Genomic DNA, 25,885 nt, shown 5'->3' on the forward strand with positions numbered 1-25,885 from the left:
TCTCAAAAAATAAATAAATAAATAAATAAATTTGTTTTCCTCACTTCACTTAATGTTGTATACTGAGCATTTCCTTTTTCTTTACATAGTTCTGGTCTTCAGATTTTTTTTTTTTTTTTTTTTTTTGAGACGAAGTCTCTCTCTGTTGCCCAGGCTGGAGTGCAGTGGCGCGATCTCCGCCCACTGTAAGCTCCGCCTCCCGGGTTCACACCATTCTGCCTCAGCCTCCTGAGTAACTGGGACTACAGGTGCCCACCACCACGCCCGGCTAATTTTTTGTATTTTTTAGTAGAGACGGGGTTTCACCGTGTTAGCCAGAATGGTCTTGATCTCTTGACCTCGTGATCTGCCCGCCTCGGCCTTCCGAAGTGCTGGGATTACAGGCGTGAGCCACCGCGCCCGGCCCTCAGTAGCCTCCTCTTGACTCACTGTGAACTCTGCCTCCCAGGCTCAAGCCATCCTCCCACCTCAGGCTTCTGAGTAGCTGGGACTATAGGCACGCACCGTCATGCCCTGAGAATTGTATTTTTTGTAGAGACGGGGTCCTGCCATATTGTCCAGGCTGGTCTCAAACTTGTGAGCTCAAGTGATCTGCCTTCCTGGGCCTTCCAAAGTGCTAGGATTATGGGCGTGAGCTGCCATGCCTGGCCATGACTTTTTTAAAAGCAAACAATTTTATGTAAATGACTGAACTCGCTGGTCAGCAGTAAATCTTTTTGTAAATATTTCTAATTTAATAGAAAAGGGTAATTTTTATTGTTTCTTTCCCTCCCTTTCCTTCCTTCCCTTCCTTCTTTCCCTCCTTCCCTTCCTTCCTTTCCTTTCTTCCACAGGGTCTTGATCCTTGCCCAGGCTGGGGTGCAGTGACTCAGTTATAGTTCACTGAATCTTCAAACTCCTGGGCTCAAATAATCTTTCTGCTTTAGCTTCCCAAGCATCTGGGGCTGCAGGCATGTGTCACTACACCATCTAATTATTTTATTTTGTAGAGATGGAATCTTAACTATGTTGCTGAGGCTGGTCTTTTTTTTTTTTTTTTTTTTTTTTTTGGTGGAGACGGGGTCTCACTGTGTTGTCCCGGCTGGTTTCGGCTTCCAAAGTATTGAGATTTACAGGCGTTAGCCACTCTGGCTGGTCTTGAATTCCTGGCCCCAAGTGATCTTCTCGCCTCAGCCTCCCAAAGTGCTGGGATCAAAGACATGAGCCACTGTGCCTGGTCTTGTTTCTTTTTTATATATATTCAAGTCTCATTTATCTTTTACTAGTGAGCCTTACATTTTCCCATTTTTAGATAAGAATCTGCCTTTAAATCCAAAATTTTACTAAGAAGTGTTTGGCCTTTAGGAGTGATATTAATAAATTCTAGAGACTTGGTTATGTTTATTAGAAAAATAAATTAAACTAGGAAATTGTTTTAGTGTGTACACAATTGGAAGCAGTTAAACTATGGAATTAGTCAAAAAATTTAAAATATCATTAATTTAAAAATTATATACTTGGGGCTGGCCACGGTGGCTCACACCTGTAATCCCAGCACTTTGGAAGGCCGTGGATGGGGGATCATTTGAAGTCAAGACCAGCCTGGTCAACATGGTGAAACCCTGTCTCTACTAAAAATACAAAAAAATTAGCCAGGTGGTAGTGGCATGCACCTGTAATCCCAGCTACTCAGGAGGCTGAGGCAGGAGAATTGCTTGAGCCTGGGAGATGGAGGTTGTGGTGATCCGAGATTGTGCCATTGTACTCCAGTCTGGGAAACAGTGTGAGACTCTTTCTCAAAAAAGAAAAAAAAAATTATGTTTTTGGAATAATTGAATGAGATTCTGTAGTGCATGGCATATGGTGGTTTCATCTGCTAGATTTCGAATGATTAGTTCATTCTGTCTTTGCTCAAGCATTCTGGCTAGAGTAGACTGAATCATGAGATCCTTACAGTGCAGTTCCAAGTTCTGTATTGTTGGGGCAAAAAATGTTTAAAATTCCAAATTACATAAGCATATATCCCATTCTTTACTTAGAATGGAAATATTCAGAGGTTGCATCCAGAGACATTGGGACTGTTGTGTGGTCTTAGTATTGGTCTCTATTCTGTTTTGGAGAAAAAGAACCAAAATTCTGTAGTAGTAATAACCTGGACTTTGTTGGTCCTATTTGATTCTTTATTGTAGGTGTAGTTTATCTTGAAACGTTGGCTCACGCCTATAGTCCCAGAACTTTGGGAGGCTGAAGCGGGTGCATCATGAGGTCAGGAGAGTGACAGCATCCTGGCCAACATGGTGAAACCTCGTCTCTACTAAAAATGCAAAACTTACCTGGGCATGGTGGTGCATGCCTGTAATCCCAGCTACTCGGGAGGCTGAGGCAAGGAGAATCGCTTGAACTAGGGAGTCAGGTTGCAGTGAGCCGAGATTGCACCATTGCACTCCAGCCTGGTGACAGAGCGAGACTCCATCTCATAAAAATACCTTGTTGAGGGGTATTTTAATATATAATGTTAATCTATTTGAAATACTATAATATGGAATATTTAATTCCTAAATTAAGGCAAACTAGAATATAAAAATCCTATTTCTGTCGGTTATCCTTGTTCAAATAAGTACAGGACTTGAGATAAGAATTGCTAATTAGAGAAGATCCAGTGTTTTGCAGAATTTAAGAATTTTGGACAGTTTCCCTTTACAGTACATCTTACACATTTGTAATTCTGTTCTCCCCCTCTTTCTGAAAGTGCTGGGTGAAAAGCTTTGCTAGCAACCTAGATTTTACCACGTCATCAGTTTGTTAACTTTTGTCAAATAGCAATGTGCAAAGAAAAATAGTAATCTATAATCTCTGAACACAGTAAATTCTCCCATAACATAATTTGAATTTGAAGTGGTATGGGATTGAAATACATAAATTTATAGGTTAAGAACCTTTATATGCTATGATTTTTCTGTGATAAGAATTGGTTTTTTTATTACCTTTGTGTGATTAGTTGTAGAAGCTATGTTGGGATATGTATGATGGTTTTGTCTTTAGAGGCTTCATTTAGAAAACTGATTTGATTTAATTTAACTCTCTTGTAGAAAACAGGGTTAAAAGTGTTGTGATGTTAAAAAAACCAGTTTTCGCTGGGGTTATTTGCAGAGTTTTCTTACGCTGTGTGATTAGTAATAACTTTGTGCTTGATTGCTGTAACTGAGTGTTCAATTTGTGTGTTATCAACTTTAAAAATAATTGAATGTAGTATTTTGTTAATGAAAGCATAGCTTTACAAACGGTGGTGTGAAAGAAATACTTGAGGTATGGACACTTATGGGATTTTCACAGTACTTTCACAGTAAACATTCTTTTGTCAAACTGATCTGTATTTTAGGTGTTATCTATTTGAAAAATATGATAACACAGTATTGGCCTGATCGAGAAACAGCACCAGGGGATATATCCCCTTATACTATTCCAGAAGAAGATCGCCATTGTATTCGAGAAAATATTGTAGAAGCCATTATCCATTCTCCTGAGCTCATCAGGTATGTATTTTTAAAATTTACCCATTTCTGCAGGTATGTAACTTTCAGGGTTTTTTTTTGTTTGTTTGTTTGTTTTGTTTTGGTTTGGTTTTTTTGAGATGGACTTTCCCTCTGTGGCCAGGCTGGAGTGCAGTGGCATGATCCTTGCTCACTGCAGCCTCCGCTTCCCAGGTTCAAGCGATTCTCCTGCCTCTCAGCTCCCAGTAGCTGGGATTACAGGCACACGGCACCACATCCAGCTAATTTTTGTATTTTTAGTAGAGACAGAGTTTCACCATGTTGGCGAGGATGGTCTCGATTTCCTGACCTCGTGATCCAACTGCCTCGGCTTCCCAAAGTGCTGGGATTACAGGCGTGAGCCACCGCACCCGGCCTGCGTTTTGTTTTTCTGGAGGGCTTTTGGGGTCTTTTCAGAACATATAGGCCTTTTTTTTTTTTTTAATTATACTTTAAGTTTTAAGGTACATGTGCACAATGTGCAGGTTTGTTACATATGTATACATGTGCTATGTTGGTGTGCTGCACCCATTAACTTGTCATTTAGCATTAGGTATATCTCCTAATGCTGTCCCTCCCCCCTCCCCCCACCCCACAACAGTCCCCGGAGTGTGATGTTAGGCCTGTTTTTTTTGTAGCAGAAAACTTACCCAACAAATGCTATTGTAGGAGAATGCCTTAGTCATTTTCTTTTTTTTTTTTTTTTTTTTTTTTTTTTTTTTGAGATTGAGTCTTGCTCTGTCGCCCAGGCTGGAGTGAGGTGGCGCAATCTCAGCTTGCTGCAACCTCTGCCTCCTGGTATCAAGCAATCCTCCTGCCTCAGTCTCCCGAGTAGCTGGGATTACAGGCGTGCACCAGCATCCCTGGCTAATTTTTATATTTTTAGTAGAGACGAGGTTTTACCATGTTGGCCACACTGGTCTGGAACTCCTGACCTCAAGTGATCCACCTGCCTAGGCCTCTCAAAGTGCTGTGATTACAGGTGTGAGCCACCATGCCTGGCCTGTAATTTATTTTCTTACTACAGTTTGACTTCACACTGACAAAACCAAAAACTTCATACAAAACTTGTGGGCCGGGCACAGTGCCCTTAGCCCCCTGGAGTAACTGGGATTACAGGCGTGCATGACCAGGCCCAGCTAAGTTTTGTGTTTTTAGTAGAGATGGGGTTTCACCACGTTGGCCAGGATGGTCTTGATCCCTTGACCTTGTGTCTTCCCACCTGGGCTTCCCAAAGTGCTGGGATTACAGGTGTGAGCCACCGCACCCAGCCTAATGGATGTTCTTAAATGAAACTTGTTTATTGATAATAGGAATGAAAAATAAAACACCTGTATTTGTAACATTTGTTGGGTTTCGTTTGCTCAGTGACTTATTCTGAATCATATATATTCTGTGTACATCTAAAATCACATGGGTTGTTTTGAAATTAGATTTTGTCTAAACAGCTATTTTCCTTTCTATGAGTTAGCAAAATCTTACCTACTTAGGATTTTTTCCTTACTGTTTATTTTTGGCTTTCAGGGTACAGCTTACTACATGCATTCATCACATCATCAAACATGATTATCCAAGCCGCTGGACTGCCATTGTGGACAAAATTGGCTTTTATCTTCAGTCTGATAACAGTGCTTGTTGGCTAGGCATTCTTCTTTGCCTTTATCAGCTTGTGAAAAATTATGAGTAAGTGTTTCTTTCAATTCCTATAGAGCTTTGAGAAGTAGGAAAAGTTCAGAAAATTTAAGCCAATTTGAACATGTAAAATTATATTTAGCATAGATAATAAAATTAGTGAATTATATGGTAATTTCAATTTATTATTTTCTTTTTGACATAGCATTCTAACTGCAGTTTCTTTTCTTTATTCTACTAAGAAACTCCTTGCGCCCTTTTTTCTTAATCACTGTCTCTTTACCTATTCAAAAACTAAGTTATCTCTAAAGAGGGCCTCCTCAATATGTGCTGATAAAAGTCCTTCAGATAAGTTTTTCTAAAATGTGAAGGTGATCAGAATACATTGAGGATTAAAGCTATTTATTACTTGTGGCTTTTTTTTCTGTGAATTTTTATCTTAATTTAGGCTCTTGATTAACTTCCAGAACCTCTGATTCTTTAAGAAGAATTCATTGGAATTTCATGTGATCTTCTTTAAGCAGTGTGTTTTGGGGGATTCACACTCACCTATTTCAATGTTGGCATATTTAAGCAGATTATAGTTCATATAGGTCATTAGTATTAGAAAAAAAGATTTTAGGCCAAGTGATTATTTTAGATTTTGTTTTAGGGATCAGGAAAAAAAGATCTAACCTGGAAAGTTGAGGTGTAGCACTGAGAGTGGTAAGCCACATGTTGAAGGAGTTTTTTAAGTCTGTAGTTGATAGGCACTTGAAAAGGTTTGATGGGATATTATGAGGAAGGCATAAGGAAGACTTTTATACCATGATCGTGACTTTATTGCCAGTCCTAACAGCTACACAGATGCCATTGTGAGCCCTCTAATTCTGGGACTTGTAGTTAGCCTCCAATACCCTCTTTGGGTCCCATCTCAAAGTGGCTGATGAACTGCTGCTTTTGTTCTCTGAGCAGGAGAGAAATATACCATTTACAGCATTGGTACTGGTGTTTTCTTGTGTTCCCACCAGCTACCCATCTTCCTGCTAAGGAATGTTCCAGCTGTTACAGTTCTGGTAAGTGAGTGACTAAAATTGGAGAGAATAAAAACAATAAGCTGTCAATATCATTGAGGAGGTTCAAGGCCCTCCTGTCCCATAATCTTAGCAGGAGGGAATATGACAGGGATTTTTAAATGGGAGATACAGGAGGCTGCTACATCATTGGAATTCAGTTCATTTTCAGCCAGTGTTTCGTTGTGAAGCACAAGGTGTTCACAAGGGATCTGTGTGGACTGAAGCAGTTCTAAGAAAATTTACAGAGAAATTGGAATTTGTGGTGGTCCTCAGGAGCATAGATCCTCAGGAAGTGCTTGTCAGTTGAAGGAACACAAAGAACATAAAGAGGAAGGCGTGTCACACCATACGGAGTGGTATGAACAAAGAAAGAGATGGAAATGTGAGACTCTGTCTTTAGTGGGTAGTGAGGAGACTGCTTAATGGTATTGATAATTTCCAGTGAGAGGTTGGAAATAGTTTTGGACTGGTAAATTGGGACCATGTTAAAGAGGGTTTTGAGTGCCAGAATGGGAAATTTGGATGTGATCTTTTAGATACTGAGAACCACTGAATTTTTTTTTTTTTTAACAGAATAGTGATAAGACTAGAATTTAAGGATTTTCTTTTTTTTTTTTTTTTTTTTTGAGATGGAGTCTCGCTCTGTCACCCAGGCTGGAGTGCAGTGGCGCGATCTCGGCTCACTGTAAGCTCCGCCTCCTGGGTTCACGCCATTCTCCTGCCTCAGCCTCTCCTAGTAGCTGGGACTACAGGCGCCCGCCACCACGCCCAGCTAACTTTTTGCATTTTAGTAGAGACGGGGTTTCAGCGTGTTAGCCAGGATGGTCTTGATCTCCTGACCTCGTGATCCGCCCGCCTCGGCCTCCCAAAGTGCTAGGATTAGAGGCGTGAGCCACCGCGCCTGGCCCCCAACAGACTTTTTAACAATACTTTTTTATTTTTTTGAAATGGAGTCTCTCTGTCACCCAGGCTGTAGTGCAGTGGCACAATCTTGGCTCATAATTGATAGCCCGTTGGTCACATTTTGTTGCCCTATGGGTTAATAGAAGAACTTCTGGTTTATGATCTTTTAGAAATAAAGTATTTTCTGCTTTATACATACCACTTCTGCCTTAATGCTGTTGGTATGTAAATTACTTAAGGATGGTAATATATAATCAGTTTTATTTATCAGCTGCTACTATTTACACAAATATAATAAAATACTTCCTAATTTATTATTTATAATTTATTATTACTTTCCTCATTTATTATGAGGTCAATAACCTATTCCAGTTGCCTAGGTTCATGCCTAACTATGTAATACTGAGAAAGATAGTTAATTTCTGTGCCTCAGTTTCCTGAACTATCAAAGTGAGGATACTCATGTGGGCCTTGAAGATTATTGACCTCATAATACATGTTCAGAAAATACTGGATAATCTTTACCCAAGGTTTTATTCAAGATGCTTTCTTTTTATGGTTTTGCTCTAGATATTTTTCTTTTTCTAAATTGGTTAGGAAGTATTTGATTATATTTATGTGAATGGTAGCAACTGATAAATAAAAAATTTCATTATGCCTCCTCATCTATATCAATTGATTCACAGTTAGAGACTGCATGGTCAAGTGGTTAAGAGGGCAGACCTTGGATTCCAGTTGCCTAGGTTCATGCCTAACTATGTAATATTGAGAAAGATAGTTAATGTCTGTGCCTCAGTTTCCTCAACTATAAAAGTGAGCATACTCATGTGTGCCTTGAAGATTATTGACCTCATAATACATGTTCAGAAAATACTGGATAATCTTTACTCAAGGTTTTATTCAAGATGCTTCCTTTTTATGGTTTTGTTCTAGATATTTTTCTTTTTCTAAATTGGTTAGGAAGTATTTGATTATATTTTTGTAAATAAATGTGTAGTTTAAATATATATAAAATTGTGGAAATAAATTCTTACAGAATTAGTTTGTATTCCTACTCAAAGGTATAAAAAACCAGAGGAGCGGAGTCCATTGGTAGCAGCAATGCAGCATTTTCTGCCAGTTCTAAAGGATCGTTTTATCCAGCTTCTTTCTGACCAGTCTGATCAGTCTGTCCTCATCCAGAAACAAATATTCAAGATCTTCTATGCTCTTGTTCAGGTAATATCTATGAAGCAGTTTTTATTTATAAAAAGTTAGTCTGTCATTTACCATGTTAAAAATTAACAAAATTTCAGCATTTTAATAATAGTTAACTTGAAAATCTACATTAAGTAGATGATTTTCTAGCAAAATGTAAATTGCGAAAATTATAAGTCTAAACAAGCATACTTCCTCCCCAAATGAATCTTTTTTTTTTTTTTTGAGACTGTCTCGTTCTGTCGCCCAGGCTGGAGTGCAGTGGCGTGATCTCAGCTCACTGCAGCCTCCGCCTCCCGGGTTCAAGTAATTCTCCTGCCTCAGCCTCCTGAGTGGCTGGGATTACAGGCATGTGCCACCACACCTGGCTAATTTTTGTATTTTTAATGGAGATAGGGTTTCACCATGTTGGTCATGCTGGTCTCGAACTCCTGACCTCGTGATCCACCTGCCTTGGCCTCCCAAAGTGCTGGGATTACAGGCATGAGCTACCGTGCTTGGCCCCTAATAAATATTAAATTGCAAATGGGCAATGTCAAATTATCTTAAACCATCCACTGTAACCATATTAGTCAATTTAGAAAGTATCTTTCACCTTAAGAATTAATGAATCTGGGCTGGGCGCGGTGGCTCACACCTGTAATCCCAGCACTTTGGGAGGGTGTGGTGGGCGCATCACCTGAGGAGGGGAGTTCAAGACCAGCCTGACCCAACATGGAGAAACCCTGTCTCTACTAAAAATACAAAAAAAATTAGTCGGGCATGGTGGTACATGCCTGTAATCTCTGCTACTTGGGAGGCTGAGGCAGGAGAAAAGCTTGAACCTGCGAGGCAGAGGTTGTGGTGAGCCAAGATCACACCATTGCACTCCAGCCTGGGCAATAACAGCAAAACTCTGTCTCAAAAAAAAAAAGAAATAATGAATCTGAAAACCAGTTACTTGATTGCAGTTGAAGTCTAACACATACTTGATATGCAAAATATACATAGATTGTCTCAATACAAAACCTATTCCTAAACTTGTCACACAAATACTAAATCAGTGGGCTTTACTGGTACACAGTAATGGCTTTTATTATTTCTTTTTTTTTTTGATACGGGGTCTCGCTCTTTCGCCCAGCCCGGAGTGCAGTGGCGCAATCTCGGCTCACTGCAAGCTCCGCCTCCCGGGTTCACGCCATTCTCCTGCCTCAGCCCCCCGAGTAGCTGGGACTACAGGCGCCCGCCACTGCGCCCGGCTAATTTTTTGTATTTTTAGTAGAGACGGGGTTTCACCGTGTTAACCAGGATGGTCTCGATCTCCTGACCTCGTGATCCACCTGCCTCGGCCTCCCAAAGTGCTGGGATTACAGGCGTGAGCCACCGCGCCCGACCTGCTTTTATTATTTCTGTATGTTCTAAATTTTTCTAGGATAAAAGATACCCACTAAAGAAATAGTTGGGGCCGGGTGTGGTGGCTCACGCCTGTAATCCCAGCACTTTGGGAAGCCAAGGTGGGCGGATCACGAGGTCAGGAGGTCGAGACCGTCCTGGCTAACATGGTGAAACCCCATCTCTACTAAAAATACAAAACATTAGCTGGGTGTGGTGGTGGGTGCCTGTAGTCCCAGCTACTTGGGAGGCTGAGGCAAGAGAATGGTGTGAACCCAGGAGGCAGAGGTTGCAGTGAGCCGAGATCACACCACTGCACTCCAGCCTGGGCGACTGAGCAAGACTCCGTTTCAAAAAGAAAGAAATGGTTGGGTCAGTATTCGCAGTGAAATGTAATTACTTGTAAAATAGATTTTTAAAAACCAGGAAAATTCTGGTTCTTTTTGTTGTATCATGTACCATAGAAGGGTTTATCTCATCTGCCAAGACCTTTGGTTCAAGTCATACCATTACATTTAAAAATCTCATTTAAATAGGTCAGAGCCAGGCACAGTGGCTCGCACCTGTAAGCCTGTAATCCCAGTTATTCTGGAGGCTGAGGTTGGAGGATTGCTTGAAGTCAAGAGTTCAAGGCTGCACTCCATCCTGACAGAGCGAGACCTGGTCTCTTAAAAAAAAGGGAAGAAAGATCTATGACTTCACCTCCATTAAGATTGTACTTGCCTAACTCTATTCCTTGGTTGGATTTTGCATATCTTTGCTAGATCTTTAAAGACATTCAGATATCTCCCACTCTGAATCTAAGGGCACCTTAATGCCATTCTATTGGACTCTTACGTTATTCTTTTGTTAAGTAATTTGAGTAAACACTAGTCTTTTCAATATTTTTTCTAACTAGGAGGATCATAACTTTTGGATTAAATAATAGGTCTTTTTGAAAACTATCATAGGGCATAGGGAATAGGACAAAATAGTTTCTCAACTCATTCTTTGAGACTAGCATACCCGTCTCACTTGTGAAAATAGATGTCCGAAAATCTCAAATTGGATAACCTTTTTATTGGCCTACTGAGAAATAGGATTTATCCCAGGAATACAAGAATGGATCAACAGTAAGAAATTAGTTTTTGTAATTAACCCTTACATCACATTAAAATAGAGACCTGTAACCATCTTTATGGATGTCAGATAAAGCTTTGATAAAATTAAATAACCACGTCTGCTTTGAAAAAAATAAACAACTGTTAGAATCCTGGAACAGAATCTTTCTGAACTTGATGAAAGGTGTTCATTAGAAATCTACAATAAATATCACACCTTATGGTGAAAATAAATGTCCCAGTAAAATGGGAATATGCAAGGATGCCCACTCACTGTTTACCATTATAGATAACAAGCAAAGAAGTTTGCCTATGTACTAAAAGCAGGAAATGTGGATTGAATGAAATACTTTTGGTAGGTATTGTGAAGAGTAAAAAGAAGTGGGATTTTCTTTAGCAAGGATTTTGAAATATTAATTCTTGACTTTTATTTAGTATACACTACCACTGGAACTGATAAACCAACAGAACCTGACAGAATGGATAGAAATTTTAAAGACTGTTGTGAACAGGGATGTACCTAATGTAAGTTTCTGTATGTTCTCTTATATTACTAAATACAAATATTTAATGGTCTTTTGAAGACTTTAACTGGTGTTTCCTTTAACATTCTTTGTGAGTTTTTATAATATGTGATTTATTTTTTTCTAGATTAGAGGTACCTTTTCATTTGTTTACATATGCGTTACATACGTACATTTACTTAGCATGAAAAGTTGTAAAGGGTGTTTTTTAAATATATTACTGGTTAAGTGCTTCTGTTATCCTTTTATTTCATCCTAAATCTTCTGTTCCCTCTCAGTTCATAAATTAAGAGCTCATAGCTGGCTCTTAGCCTAGTTAATTTGTCTGATGCCCACGTACAGAGAAAGAGGAAGAACTTGATTTACAGATTGACCAAACTTTGTAGTTATGTTATTTTTTGATAATAACTTTATTGAGAAATAACTCAGATACCATAAAATTTATTCTTTTAAAGTACAGCTTAGTAGTTTTTAGTACATTCAGAGTTGTCCAGTTGTGTTATTTTTATAATCAAACTTTTTAAAATTATTACAATTTTTCTTTATAGTCTAGTTTTCTTTTTTCTTTCTTTTCTTTTCTTTTTTTTTTTTTTTTTTTTGAGATGAAGTTTTGCTCCTGTTGCCTAGACTGGAGTGCAGTGGCACAATCTTGGTTCACTGCAACCTCCGCCTTCCGGGTTCAAGCGATTTTCATGCCTCAGCCTCCCAAGTAGCTGGGACTACAGACGTGTGCCACCAAGCCCGGCTAATTTTTGTATTTTTAGTAGAGATGGAGTTTCACCGTGTTGGCCAGGCTGGTCTCAAACTTCTGACCTCAGGTAATCCACCCACCTTGGCCTCCCAAAGTGCTGGGATTACAGGCGTGAGCCACTGTGCCCGGCCTATAGTCTAGTTTTCTAGAGATATAGGGGAATTTACAGATTACTGAATACCCTGTTTTTTTTGTTTTGTTTTGTTTTTTTTGAGACAGTCTCACTCTGTCGCCCAGGCTGGAGTGCAGTGGTGCGATCTCAGCTCACTGCAACCTCTGCCTCCCAGGTTCAAGCAATTCCCTGCCTCAACCTCCAAAGTAGCTGGGATTACAGGTGCCTGTCACCATGCCTGGCTAATTTTTTTATTTTTCGTAGAGACAGGGTTTCACCATCTTGGCCAGGCTGGTCTTGAACTCCTGACCTTGTGATCCACCTGCCTCAGCCTCCCAAAGTGCTGGGATTACAGGTGTGAGCCACCGTGCCCAGCCTATTTTATGGTGTGATTTATGTACTGTTATTAATATATACTTATTTAACCCTCAAAATCCTTCTGACTTTTATTTTAAACTTACACATGGGAGGGTTATGCAATTTATCCAATATAATATTGTTAATCACATAAGTGAGACCAAAGTCCTATTTTGCAGTTTAATTTTTTTTAAAGATTTGTTTCAAAAACATTTACGATCAATGCAGAAGAAATGACATTTCTACACCCTCCATAGGAAACTAGTTTGGTGTATATTTTTCTGTGCACATTTAATAGATATAAAATATAACTTTTAAAGGTCTCATATACATATTGTGCACCTTTTTGTGGTATAATTTATAATCCGTGTACCAATTATAAATAAACAGTTCAGTGAGTTAACACAATTATTATGTACCCACATAGCCATCACCTCAGAATGTTTACTCATGGCTGGTTCTAGCCATCTCTGCCATCATCTCATTTCCCACACAATAGATTTCAGCTGTTTTAGAACTTAATAAGTAATCTTTTGTTCCTGGCTTCTTTCACTTAATATATTTACAAGATTCTTTCATGTTGTATAGTGGTAGTTTATTATTTTTTATTGCTGAGTGGTATCCTATTTTATAGATATATCACAAGTTATGTATGTGGATGGGCATTTGGGTAGTTTTACTTTTTCAGTATTATAGATAAAGCTATGAACATTCTTACATGTCTTTTTGTGGTCACATGTTTTTCAAACTCTTGCATAAATATCAAAGAAAGGAATTGGGTCATAAGGTAGATGTGTGTTTTACTTTACAAGTAACTTCCAAAGTGGCTGTAGCATTGCTCTCACTAGCGATGTATGAGAGTGTTCACTTGCTCTGTATATTCACTTCCTTATCCTACTTAAAAAAATATGTTGGCTGGGCGCGGTGGCTCACGCCTGTAATCCCAGCACTTTGGGAGGCCAAGGCGGGCGGATCACGAGGTCAGGAGTTCGAGACCATCCTGGCTAACATGGTGAAACCCTGTCTCTACTAAAAATACAAAAAATTAGCCGGGCGAGGTGGCAGACGCCTGTAGTCCCAGCTATGCGGGAGGCTGAGGCAGGAGAATGGCGTGAACCCCGAGGGGTGGAGCCTGCAGTGAGCCGAGATTGCGCCACTGCACTCCAGCCTGGGTGAAAGAGCGAGACTCCGTCTCAAAAAAAAAAAAAAATATATATATATATATATATATATATATATATATATTTATTATGGATAGGCTGGGCATGGTGGCTCATGCCTGTAATCACAGCACTTTGTGAGGCTGAGGCAGGCGGATCACGAGGTTAGGAGATCAAGACCATCCTGGCCAACATGGTGAAACCCCGTCTCTACTAAAAATACAAACATTAGCTGGGCATGGTGGCGCAAGCCTGTAGTCCCAGCTACTCGGGAGGCTGAGACAGGAGAATTGCTTGAACCAGGGAGGCAGAGGTTGCAGTGAGCCGAGATTGTGCGACTACACTCCAGCCTGGCAACAGATTGGGACTCTGTCTCAAAAAAAAAAAAAAAAAAAAAAAAAAAAAAAATATATATATATATATATATATATATATGTTATGGATGTCTTAGGTTATTAATGTATAATGATCCAGTTCCTTCTTTCAGTGATTGTGTAGTAGTCTTTTATGGATCTTCCATAATTGAACATTATTAATGAATGTTCAGGTTCTTAGCAATTTTTTACCATTACAAATAATATTATAATTAATATTCTCATACACAAATTGTTGCGCATTTATACTTATATATCTGAAACTAGATTTCTGAAATGGAGTTTCTCATGCCCTTTCTGTTATGAAATATACTGATTTTGATTAAGTTACAATTGTCATGGCCTTGACTATACTATTTAGATCTTGGCTAAAATGTTTGGCTTTAAGCTTGTAGAATTATTTTAAAAAGCATGTCTTTTATAACCAACTAGTGAAGCAGTGAGGATGCCTCTTTGATTTAAATAGGGTTAATACTTTTCCAAGTCTAACCTTCTACTATGAAAGGCCAACATCAGGCCAGGCGCAGTGCATCACGAGGTCAGGAGATGGAGACCATCCTGGCTAACCCCGTCTCTACTAAAAATACAAAAACAAAATTAGCTGGGCATTGTGGCTGGCGCCTGTAGTCCCAGCTACTTGGGAGGCTGAGGCGGGAGAATGGTGTGAACCCGGGAGGTGGAGCTTGCAGTGAGCTGAGATGGCAACAGAGCGAGACTCCATCTCAAAAAAAAAAAAAAAAAAAAAAAGCCAGCATTAGAGAAGCATTCACATTTTTGTCAATCTTTTCTCATCTCATGCTGTTCCTCCTATACTGTATTATCTCTTATCATTAAATAAATGTCTCTTTAAAGGAAACACTTCAAGTTGAAGAAGATGATCGACCTGAGTTACCATGGTGGAAATGCAAGAAGTGGGCCTTACATATTTTAGCAAGACTTTTTGAAAGGTAATCTCATCCATGTATGGTGATTTAAATTAATTTAAAGTGCTAGCATAAAGCATTATAAAGAAACAATGGGCATTTTGATGTTCTTTTAGATATGGAAGCCCTGGCAATGTTTCCAAGGAGTATAATGAATTTGCTGAAGTATTTCTGAAGGCATTTGCTGTTGGTGTCCAGCAAGTAAGTCTGTTTTTAGTTTTTCTAAGTGGAAACATGGCATCTTTAAGTTAATTTATATATTGCTTATTTCCAGTTTCTTTGACATCTAAAGAGTGCCTGTTTGGACCCTGTACCAGGTCTCAAACATTTTTGGTCTGAGGATCTCTTTATGTTCAAATTACTTAGGATACCATTGGGTTCTCATTTATGTGAGTTATACCTAGTAATATTTATCATATTAGAAATTAAGGTAAGAGTAAACAGTTCATTAAAATATAATAACAGGCCTATTATATGTTAGGAGAACAATTTTTTTTTTCTCTTGTTGCCCAGGTTGGAGTGCAGTGGCGTAATCTTGGCTCACTGCAACCTCTGCCTCCCAGGTTCAAGCGATTCTCCTGCCTCATCAGCCTCCCGAGTAGCTGGGATTATAGGTATGTGCCACCACACCTGGCTAATTTTGAATTTTTAGTAGAGACGGGTTTTCTCCATGTTGGTCAGGCTGGTCTTGAACTCTTGACCTCAGGTGATCCGCCTGCCTCGGCCTACCAAAGTGCTGGGATTACAGGCGTGAACCCCCACCCCTGGCCCAGAATTCTAATTTTTGCTTGAAACCTCAAATTTTAACACCAGCAACATATTGTCAGCAATTTTCCTTGAAATAATGGACTCATTTTATTCATTTTTGAGCATATAATCCTATAATCCCAGCACTTTGGGAGGCCAAGGTGGGCAGATCACGAGGTCAGGAGTTCGAGACCAGCCTGGCCAACATGGAGAACTCCTATCTCTACTAAAAATACAAAAATCAGCTGGGCGTGGTGGTGTGTGCCTGTAATCCCCGCTACTGGGGAGGCTGAGGCAGGAGAATGGCTTGAACCCAGGAGGCCGAGGTTGCAGTGGGTGGAGATCATGCCACTGCACTCCAGCCTGGGTGACAGAGCAAGACTCCATCTCAAAAAAAAAAAATTCTTAAGAAAAACTTGTTCTCTGGGCGCGGTGGCTCACGTCTGTAATCCCAGCACTTTGGGAGGCCAAGGCAGGCGGATCACGAGGTCAGGAGATCAAGACCATCCTGGCTAACACAATGAAACCCCGTTTCTACTAAAAATTCAAAAAAGTAGCCAGGCGTGGTGGTGGGCGCCTGTAGTTCCAGCTGCTTGGGAGGCTGAGGCAGGAGAATGGCGTGAACCCGGGGGGTGGAGCTTGTGGTGAGCAGAGATTGCGCCACTGCACTCCAGCCTGGGCGACAGAGTGAGACTGTCTCAAAAAAAAAAAAAAAAAAAAAAAAAGAAAAGCTTCTTCTATAAGAATATGGCTGTAAAGAATACAGTGACTTGGCCGGGTGTGGTGGCTCACCCCTGTAATCCCAGCACTTTGGGAGGCCGTGGCAGGCAGATCACCTGAGGTCAGGAGTTCAAGTTCAGACCAACATGGAGACATCCTGTCTCTACTAAAAATACAAAATCAGCTGGGTGTGGTGGCGCATGTCTGTAATCCCAGCTACTCGGGAGGCTTAGGCAGGAGAATCACTTGAACCCAGGAGGCGGAGTTTGCAGTGGGCCGAGATTGCACCATTGAGCAAAACTCCGTCTCAAAAAAAAATAAATAAATAAAAATACTGTGAATTTAATATCATACTCTCTTGATTCAAATAAGGCGTCAGAACATTTAACACCATGGTTTTGTACCATTGGTGCAAATACTCATTTACTCAAAACACAGTTGTTTTTTTTTTTTTAAAAAAGACAATATCATTACGAAAGTAGCTTTAAACTAGTAGATCCTCTGAAATATTCTCAGGGACCACTAGAGGTTTGTGGACCACATTTTGCGTATCAGTGTTCTGAAACATGAAGTAGAGTTAGAACTATTGACAGATGCCAAATAGGAAATTGACTGCTTTGGGTAAGATTTTCCCAGAAGATGGCTTTAACAAGATAGGGTTTTCTCCCAATACTGTGGTTATTCAATAGGTAGCAAATGGGTTAGGTGTGGTGGCTTACACCTGTAATCCCAGCACTTTGGGAGGCTGAGATGGGAGAATCGCTTGAGGCAAGGAGTTAGAGACCAGCCGGGGCAACGTAGTGAGACACTGTCTCTAACAACAACAACAAAAAAAACCCAGAAAAACGAAGATAGCATATAGTTTTCTCTTCTTTTCATTCTTAATCAGAAATGAGTTAAATTATTTTTCAAAGTATACGGTTGTTTTTCTTGATGATGAGCTTGGCATTAAGCTATGTGTTAACTGTTTTTACTGGCTTGTAAGTGGTTGAAATTTCTATTTGAACATTGATTTTTGATCGAAAATTTTTTTCCAAGGTTTTATTGAAGGTGTTATATCAGTACAAGGAGAAGCAATATATGGCTCCTCGAGTTTTACAACAGACATTAAATTATATTAATCAAGGAGTTTCTCATGCTCTCACCTGGAAGAATCTGAAGCCCCATATACAAGTAATAATTTTTATCTGAAATGTTTTTATAGCAAATATAATAGAAATAACATCAATTACCATAAAGGTTGAAAAATTGCATGTTTGTTGAGTTGTGTTACTTATTCTACTTCTGGTGGTTGTTTTGAGAGTATAGCAGAAAAAGGAGACAAGACACTGACATAAAGTTATGAGAGGTATCTTGTGAATACCCAACGTATCTTTTAATCCAAAACTGTTGTCTTCAAACTTTCGATTTAAGTTCTTAATATTGAACTATGATTATGTTTTATCATGTAATTTGGAGTAGCCAAGGGACCTCATTTCACCAGATTCGTTTCTAGGATAAATGACTTATCTGCTATTTCTGTGAGTAATTTATGTGCTTTATTTAGAGCTGTAGAATTTTATAGACTATATATATTTAGAATACTTAATTGTGACCTTTGTACACATATATCTTATAATTACTTGTTACAGAGAGGGGAAGTACATGTAGTTTGATAGTTGATCTTAGAACACATTAAATGCATTACTAACGTTTGATATTAAGCTTTAAAATACATAATAGTGTTACTTTGGTTTTAATACTTAAAGGAAATTTGAAGGTTTAAATTTGAAAACTGATGGTTATTGTTTTCTTAACTTTTAAATTGCAGGGCATTATCCAAGATGTTATTTTTCCATTGATGTGCTATACAGATGCTGATGAGGAACTTTGGCAAGAAGACCCTTACGAATATATACGCATGAAGTTTGGTAAGGAATTTTCACATTTTTAGAAACAAAAAATGTCAGTAATTAAGATTACAGTGATTGTGTATAGCCTAGGGGGTATTATGTATCTTCTTTGTTGTTTTAATGTAATTGATCCCTTGTGTAGTCCTTTTTGGGGCTATTATTTATGACATTTGATAATGATAATCTTATTTTTGGCGGACACAAATTCAATACTGTTAAGTTTTTATTACTGAATGCCAAAACTGTTAGATACTCAAGATTACACCTCAACACTAAATGTCTCAACTATACTTTTGGATCTTATGTTAGCCATCATATGAGTGGGAAATGAGAAAACACATCTTGGAAGCTGGAGTCATATGAAGTCCTTGCACAGAACTAAAGAATTGTAATTTGGCTAATAATGTTGAGTATTGGTCCTTATTCTTACCAAGTCGTTTGTGCTTTTTGCAGCTTGTACTTTTGTGACCCTGTTATGAAAATTCTCACATCAGTAGTGTTTCATACATACGATTTAAACTGCCGAGTTCTGAGTTAACAAATAAAAATGAAAACTATTAGGAGGAATTCATGGATTAACATTTAATTTGCACAGGCCAGGTGCGGTGGCTAAGGCCTGTAAATCCCAACATGTTGGGAGGCCTAGGCAGGCAGATCGTTTGAGGTCAGGAGTTTGAGACCAACCTGGCCAATATAGTGAAACCTCATCTCTACTAAAAATACAAAAATTAGCCGGGCGTGGTGGCAGGCACCTGTAAACCAGCTACTTGGGAGACTGAGGCAGGAGAATTGCTTGAACCTGGGAGATGGAGGTTGCAATGAGCCGAGATCGCCCAATGCACTCCAGCCTGAGTGACAGAGCGAGACTCCATCTCAAAACAAACAAAAGCATTTAATTTGTACAGAAAAGACATTGAATTCTGCTTTTGCAAAATTATAAAGGGATCTGGGATCATTTTCATACCTTATGTAAAGATTAAGCATTTTTTTAATGCTTTGGTGAAGAAATTAATGTTTATTGTCTTAATTTTAAACTTGTTCTCTAGATGTGTTTGAAGATTTCATTTCTCCTACCACTGCTGCCCAGACACTTTTGTTTACAGCCTGTAGTAAGAGGAAAGAGGTAGGCTTATATAATGTTTAGATAACTTTTGCTATATTATTTAAAATTTATTCAGCTATACACTCAGTTTTAAATGTTAGTCATGTGAGTCATTTTGTTAGTATGTTTTTTAAGGACTGTTGGCCTATTCAATAACAGTACTTTTCTCTTTTAATCTAGGTACTGCAAAAGACTATGGGATTTTGTTACCAGATTCTTACAGAACCAAATGCTGACCCTCGAAAAAAAGATGGAGCCCTGCATATGATTGGCTCTTTAGCTGAAATACTTCTGAAGGTATTCTTTAGTGTGTTTGTATGTGCATGAGTGTGCATGTATGCAAGTAGTTTTAAAAAATAAACAGCCAGCCAGGCACAGTGGCTCACTTCTATAATCCCAGCACTTTTGGGATGCTGAGGCAGGCAGATTGCCTGAGCCCAGGAGTTTGAGACCAGCCTGGGCAACATAGTGAGACCCACATCTCTATAAGAATAAAAAATAGGCTGGGTGTGGTGGCTCATGCCTGTAATCCCAGCTATTTGGGAGGCCAGGGCGGGGGGATCACCTGAGGTCAGGAGTTGGAGAACAGCCTGGCCAACATGGTGAAACCCCATCTCTACTAAAAATACAAAAATCAGCTGGGCGTGGTGGCTCACGCCTGTAATCCCAGCACTTTGGGAGGCCGAGGTGGGCGGATCATGAGGTCAGGAGATCGAGACTATCCTGGCTAACACGGTGAAACCCTGTCTCTACTAAAAATACAAAAAAAAAAAAATTAGCCGGGCATGGTGGCTGGCGCCTGTAGTCCCAGCTACTCGGGAGGCTGAGGCAGGAGAGTGGCTTGAACCCGGGACGCAGAGTTTGCAGTGAGCTGAGATCGCGCCACTGCAATCCAGCCTGGGTGACAGAGTGAGACTCCGTCTCAAAAAAAAAAAATCAGCCAGGCATGGTGGTAGGCACCTGTAATCCCAGCTACTTAGGAGGCTGAGGCAGGAGAATCACTTGAACTTGGGAGGCAGAGGCTGCAGTGAGCCGAGGTCATGCTGCTGCACTCCACGCTCCAGTCCAGGCGACAGAGAGAGACTCTGTCTCAAAAAAAAAAATAAAAAAATAAAAAATAACACCTTATGGAGTGTACAACTCAGTGGTTTTTAGTTTGTTCACAGTTGTGTAACTATCACCCCCAGAAGGAACTCTGTATACATTAGCAGTCACTCCACATACCACCCCAAATCTCCCAACCCTAGGCTACCTATAGTCCACATTTTTTCTATGGATTTGTTTTTTGTGGACATTTTATATAAATGGAATCATATAATATGTAGCTCTTTGTGGGTGACTTCTTTCATTTAGTGTAATGTTTTCAAGGATTATCCGTGTTGTAGCATGTTTCAGTACTTTTTCCTTTTTGTTGCCAAATTATATTTCATTATATTAATATACCACATTTTATTTACTCGTTCGTATTTTATGAGATGGAGTCTTGCTCTGTTGCCCAGGCTGGAGTGCAGTGGTGAGATCTTGGCTTGCTGCAGCCACCAGTCTCCCGCATTCAAGTGATTCTCCTGCCTCAGCCTCCCAAGTAGCTGAGATTTCCGCCTTCACGCCCTCCCCATATGCTGGAGTGCAGTGGCGCAATCTCGACTCACTGCAACCTCTACCTTCCGGGTTCAAGTGATTCTTATGCCTCAAGTGCCTGCCACCAGCCTAATTTTTGTATTTTTAGTAGAGATGGGGTTTTGCCATGTTGGCCAGGCTGGTCTCGAACTCCTGGCTTCAGGTGATCTGCCCACCTCAGCCTCCCAAAGTGCCAGGATTACAGGCGTGAGCCACTGTGCCTGGCCCTTGCCCATTTTAATCAGGTTATTTGTCTTTTTATAATTGAGTTGTTAGAAATCTTTACATTCTAAAGCCAGGCACTAAGTACTCATAGAATATTTAGTCATTGTATCTTTTATCTTTTCGTTTTTTGGAAATGGAGTCTCACTCTGTTATACAGGCTGGAGTGCAGTGGCGTGATGTCTGCTCACTACAGCCTCTACCTCCTGAGTTCAAGCGATTTTCTTGCCTCAGCCTCCCGAGTAGCTGGGACTGCAGACACCTGCCACCACACCAGCTAATTTTTGTATTTTCAGTAGAGACGGGGTTTCACCATTTTGGCCAGGCTGGTCTCGAATTCCTGACCTCAGGTGATCCACCCACCTCGGCCTCCCAAAATGCTGGGATTACAGGCATGAGCCACTGCACCTGGCCATCTTTCATCTTTTCTATACCTCTTCACCCGTCCTTCTCTTTATTTGTAAAGTATATATTAAAGACATTCTAATCATTTGTGGCATAGAAGGCTGAGAATTAGTGAGTTCTCTTGGCAAATTCAAATTTATCTATTCTTACCTTTCACTCAGCTTCACTTAGTGGTAATACCGTACATAGGTAGGCAAAATTATAAAAAACATGAAGTTGATTTTGGTATGCTACTATCAACTAATCTATGGACCTTTTTAAAGTTTCACAAGATTTCCCACTGTGTCCTTTTTTCTGTTCCATGACCCAGTCTAGGGTCTCACATTACCTTAAGTTGTCATGTCTGATTATGTAAGTGTTGATATGTAAGTGTCTTATGTGTTTAATGTTGATTTAATGTGCAGTTTAAGGAACTCTTCTACAAAGCTTCTTTGCACTTAGAAAATACTCACCTTGAATACTGAGAGTGCCTTTTTAGAGGATCACTTGAATCTGAGAGGTAGAGGTTGCAGTGAGCCGAAATTGTGCCACTGCATTGCAGCCTGGGCGACAGAGCAAGACTCCGTCTCAAAAAAAAGAAAAAAAAAAAGAGTGTGCCTTTTTAGATAGCCAGTTTATTCGTTTGAAAGCAGGATTTTTCTCAGGTTATGTTATTTTCAGCTAGAAACTTTGTCAGACAACTTTTTTCATTATAAAAGTTGCATAGTAACAGATAAAATTAACCAAACTTACATCATTCAAACACTATTTCTGGTAAGATTTGGCATAATGGCTTTCTAATCAAGGAATATAAAAACATGTAAAAATATGTTTAGTGGTTTTTGGTGGTGAAGTTCTGGAATAAGAAAATTGGTTGTGGATTCTGGGGTTCAAAGAATGAGAATATATGTAACATTAATAGTCATTTTTAACAGTGTTACATCTGTTTGGAAATTGAGATGATTATATTTGGAACTGTATCAAAATAACTGTTGTTTATATTTACAGAAAAAGATCTACAAAGATCAGATGGAATACATGTTGCAGAATCATGTATTCCCTCTCTTCAGCAGTGAACTAGGCTACATGAGAGCAAGGGTATGTTTTAAAGCTGCATTATTTATATACTTTTGTCTTGTAATGAATGACTCTGTGGACGTTTATATTGAAACTTTTAAATGTTCACTTTGAAGGCTGTGTTTTATTTTAGGTTTCTGTTTAATGTAAATCTTTACATGGCTGCTGTAATGTGTGCATAGGTTTCATCTGTGTCTGGTAGCAGTGTCTGTCTGTGTTTTGCATTCAGATCTTGCTATCCACACAAACGTCATGCAGCCAAAGAGTAACTTGGGATCATAGTACTGGTCTAGTGTTGTCTCTGGACACATCTACCACTGGCCAGCCTCCAAATTCCCACACACAGAACTCAGGGAATAGAGATAAGCTTGGGGGAATTTAAGGTAAGGTATCTACACTAACTCACTGTGTTTTTACAAAAGGCTTGCTGGGTACTTCACTATTTTTGTGAAGTGAAGTTCAAAAGTGATCAGAACCTTCAAACTGCCTTAGAGCTAACAAGAAGATGTCTGATTGATGATAGAGAAATGCCTGTGAAAGTGGAAGCTGCCATTGCCCTTCAAGTATTGATCAGCAATCAAGAAAAAGGTAAAGGATTTTTGTATGTCAAGAAAAGTGAATGTTGGCCAGGTGCGGTAGGTCACACCTGTAATCTTAGCACTTCGATAGGCTTAGGTGGGAAGAGCACTTGAAGCCAGGTGTTCAAGACCAGCCTGGGAAACATCTCTACAAAAAAAATTTTTTTAAATTAACTGGACATAGTGGCATGTACCTGTAGTGCCAGCTACTTGGGAGTCTGAGGCAGCAGGATCACTAGAGCCCGGCAGTTCGAGGCTGCAGTGTGCTATGATTGCATCTCCAGCCTGGGCAACAGATCAAAACCCTGCCTCTTATAAAATATGTGTGTATATATATGTATGTATATAGTAATTGTAAAAAGCCATAATCCTAGAAACTTGGCATACTTCCTTTTTATGTGAAAGTACTTTTTACAAAAACTCATTGATATTTGTTATATCAGGTTTTAAGAAGTTTTAGGGGTTTTACGCAAGTTTTTTACTCTTTCTCTTACAGCTAAAGAATACATCACACCATTCATCAGACCTGTAATGCAGGCTCTTCTTCATATTATAAGAGAAACAGAAAATGATGACCTTACCAATGTAATTCAGAAAATGATCTGTGAATATAGTGAAGAAGTTACTCCTATTGCAGTAGAAATGACACAACATTTGGTATGTTGTTTGAACCTACCATATTTGCAAGCATTTTAATGTAGCTCTCAGTATGTTCCAGGTTGTGTCACAAGTGGCTTGCCTTACCTTATAGCAGTCAACCTTTTTGGCACCTGGGATCGGTTTCATGGAAGATAATTTTTCCACAGATGGTCCGGGGGAGATGGCTTTGGGATGAAACTGTTCCACCTCTTATCATCAGGCAGGCAATGGTTTTTCATAAGGAGTGTGCAACCTAGATCCTTGAATGCACATTTCATAGTAGGATTCACGCTCCTGTGAGAATTTCTGGGAGTAAAGCTCACTCACCTACCACTTATCTACTGGTCCTAACAGGCCATGGACCGGTACCAGTCCACTGCCTGGAGACTGGGGACCCCTGCCTTTATAGCAGATATTTCACAGACATTACTGTGTAGCACATAAAGCCCTTGACAGATACTTAACTTACTTAATTCTAACACAATTGTGTGTCAGAATTATTCCTGTTTTACAGAGAAAATGTGAGGTATAAAATGGTTAATTGCCTAAGCTAGGCAGGATGGGGTTGGGATTTATACATGGGCCTTCATGGTACTTGTTCTTAACTACTACCTCAGGCTGCAGCATGAGTATCTGTGTAGTGGCCTGGAATGCTCAAAATAATCGATTGAATTTTACAAAACATAAATCAGTGACCCCCTTGATGATTAAATATAGTTTTATTTGGACATTGTCAAGTGTTAACCAGTAATAGTAATGAAAACTATTCATAATATTAAGTACTTTTTATACCTTGCCTCATTTAGTCCTCATACAGTGTCTATGAAATCCCCAAAGTGGCATGCAGAAAAGGTCAAGAGAAGTCAAGTAGCTTGTTTAAGGTCACCCAATGAGTAGACTATTTGATTATGGAGCTTAAGCTCTTTATTATCATTAATCAATTTGGAGACATTAATTTGTTGTGGTATTCCAATGAGAATGTTCTAAGAATTAAAAGTCTTAGACCAAAACATATTTATAATGCCTCAGTGACAAACTTGAGTTATATTCTCTTGAATCTAGGCAATGACATTTAACCAAGTAATCCAGACGGGGCCAGATGAAGAAGGTAGTGATGACAAAGCAGTTACTGCGATGGGAATTCTGAATACAATTGATACACTTCTTAGTGTAGTTGAAGATCATAAAGAGGTAAGAAGATGATCTAGTGTTGCAGTTTTTCAAGCCATTTTATGCTTTTTAGAGGGCTCTAATATCTCTCTGGCATCTCATGTACCATGTTTTTGCCATTTTCCCTTTTATAAAGATAAGATTGGTACATTATATTTTAAGTTCTAAAGTATTAGTAGAAGGAATAGGAAGCAGGTATTTGTTTTACCATCTTAGGGCTCAGGATTTTGGCTCCTTGTTGTGTTTTCGCAGATCCAGAAATATGGTGGTTCCAGGAGGAAAAAAAACATTTTTTCTTAGTTTTCTTTTTCTTTGAAAAATTTTGGTGAAATACACATAGCATAAAATTTACAATCCTAACCATTTTTAAGTATATAATTCACTAATATTAAGTATATTCACATTGTTATGCAACCATCACTACCATCTTCCTAGTTTTCTTCTTTTCTAGTTGTATTTTGGAAAAGTAAGAATTGTAATAATGGATTTTTTTTTCTTTTTTGAGATGGAGTCTCGCTGTCGCCCAGGCTGGATTGCAATGGTCACTGCACCTGGCCCTGAAATTGTTTTTCTTAATATAATGGAAATATTCTAAGTGTTAAAAATGTAATAAAGTTTAGGTGATCAAGAAGTTTTGGTTATAGTTTTCTTGTTATTTACTCTTTTCTGTATGTTTTAAATAATTCCATTTTTTTAAAAATCCATTACTGGGCGGCCGGGCACAGTGGCTCATGCCTGTAATCCCAGCACTTTGAGAGGCCGAGGTGGG

At 39.3% G+C, this 25,885-nt stretch overlaps 1 protein-coding gene and 1 non-coding gene across 2 annotated transcripts in view; both read left to right on the plus strand.

The window, feature by feature from the left end:
- The window catches only part of IPO7 (importin 7), a 64,109-nt gene that overhangs the window by 21,507 nt on the left and 16,717 nt on the right, over window positions 1–25,885 (plus strand). The window contains exons 3-16 of the mRNA XM_003254925.3: window positions 3,359–3,512; window positions 5,034–5,192; window positions 8,161–8,317; window positions 11,203–11,292; window positions 14,898–14,992; window positions 15,085–15,169; window positions 17,474–17,608; window positions 18,246–18,345; window positions 19,374–19,450; window positions 19,610–19,726; window positions 22,661–22,750; window positions 23,152–23,317; window positions 23,804–23,964; window positions 25,009–25,137. Of these exons, the coding sequence (XP_003254973.1) occupies window positions 3,359–3,512; window positions 5,034–5,192; window positions 8,161–8,317; window positions 11,203–11,292; window positions 14,898–14,992; window positions 15,085–15,169; window positions 17,474–17,608; window positions 18,246–18,345; window positions 19,374–19,450; window positions 19,610–19,726; window positions 22,661–22,750; window positions 23,152–23,317; window positions 23,804–23,964; window positions 25,009–25,137 (1,715 nt within the window). The remainder of the gene's footprint in view (window positions 1–3,358; window positions 3,513–5,033; window positions 5,193–8,160; window positions 8,318–11,202; window positions 11,293–14,897; window positions 14,993–15,084; window positions 15,170–17,473; window positions 17,609–18,245; window positions 18,346–19,373; window positions 19,451–19,609; window positions 19,727–22,660; window positions 22,751–23,151; window positions 23,318–23,803; window positions 23,965–25,008; window positions 25,138–25,885) is intronic.
- Window positions 22,894–23,075, plus strand: LOC115830539. The gene has a single exon (XR_004026089.1). It is a non-coding gene; the product is annotated as a small nucleolar RNA SNORA23 (small nucleolar RNA).

Source organism: Nomascus leucogenys, chromosome 15, assembly GCF_006542625.1.
Source record: "Nomascus leucogenys isolate Asia chromosome 15, Asia_NLE_v1, whole genome shotgun sequence".
Lineage (NCBI taxonomy): Eukaryota > Metazoa > Chordata > Mammalia > Primates > Hylobatidae > Nomascus > Nomascus leucogenys.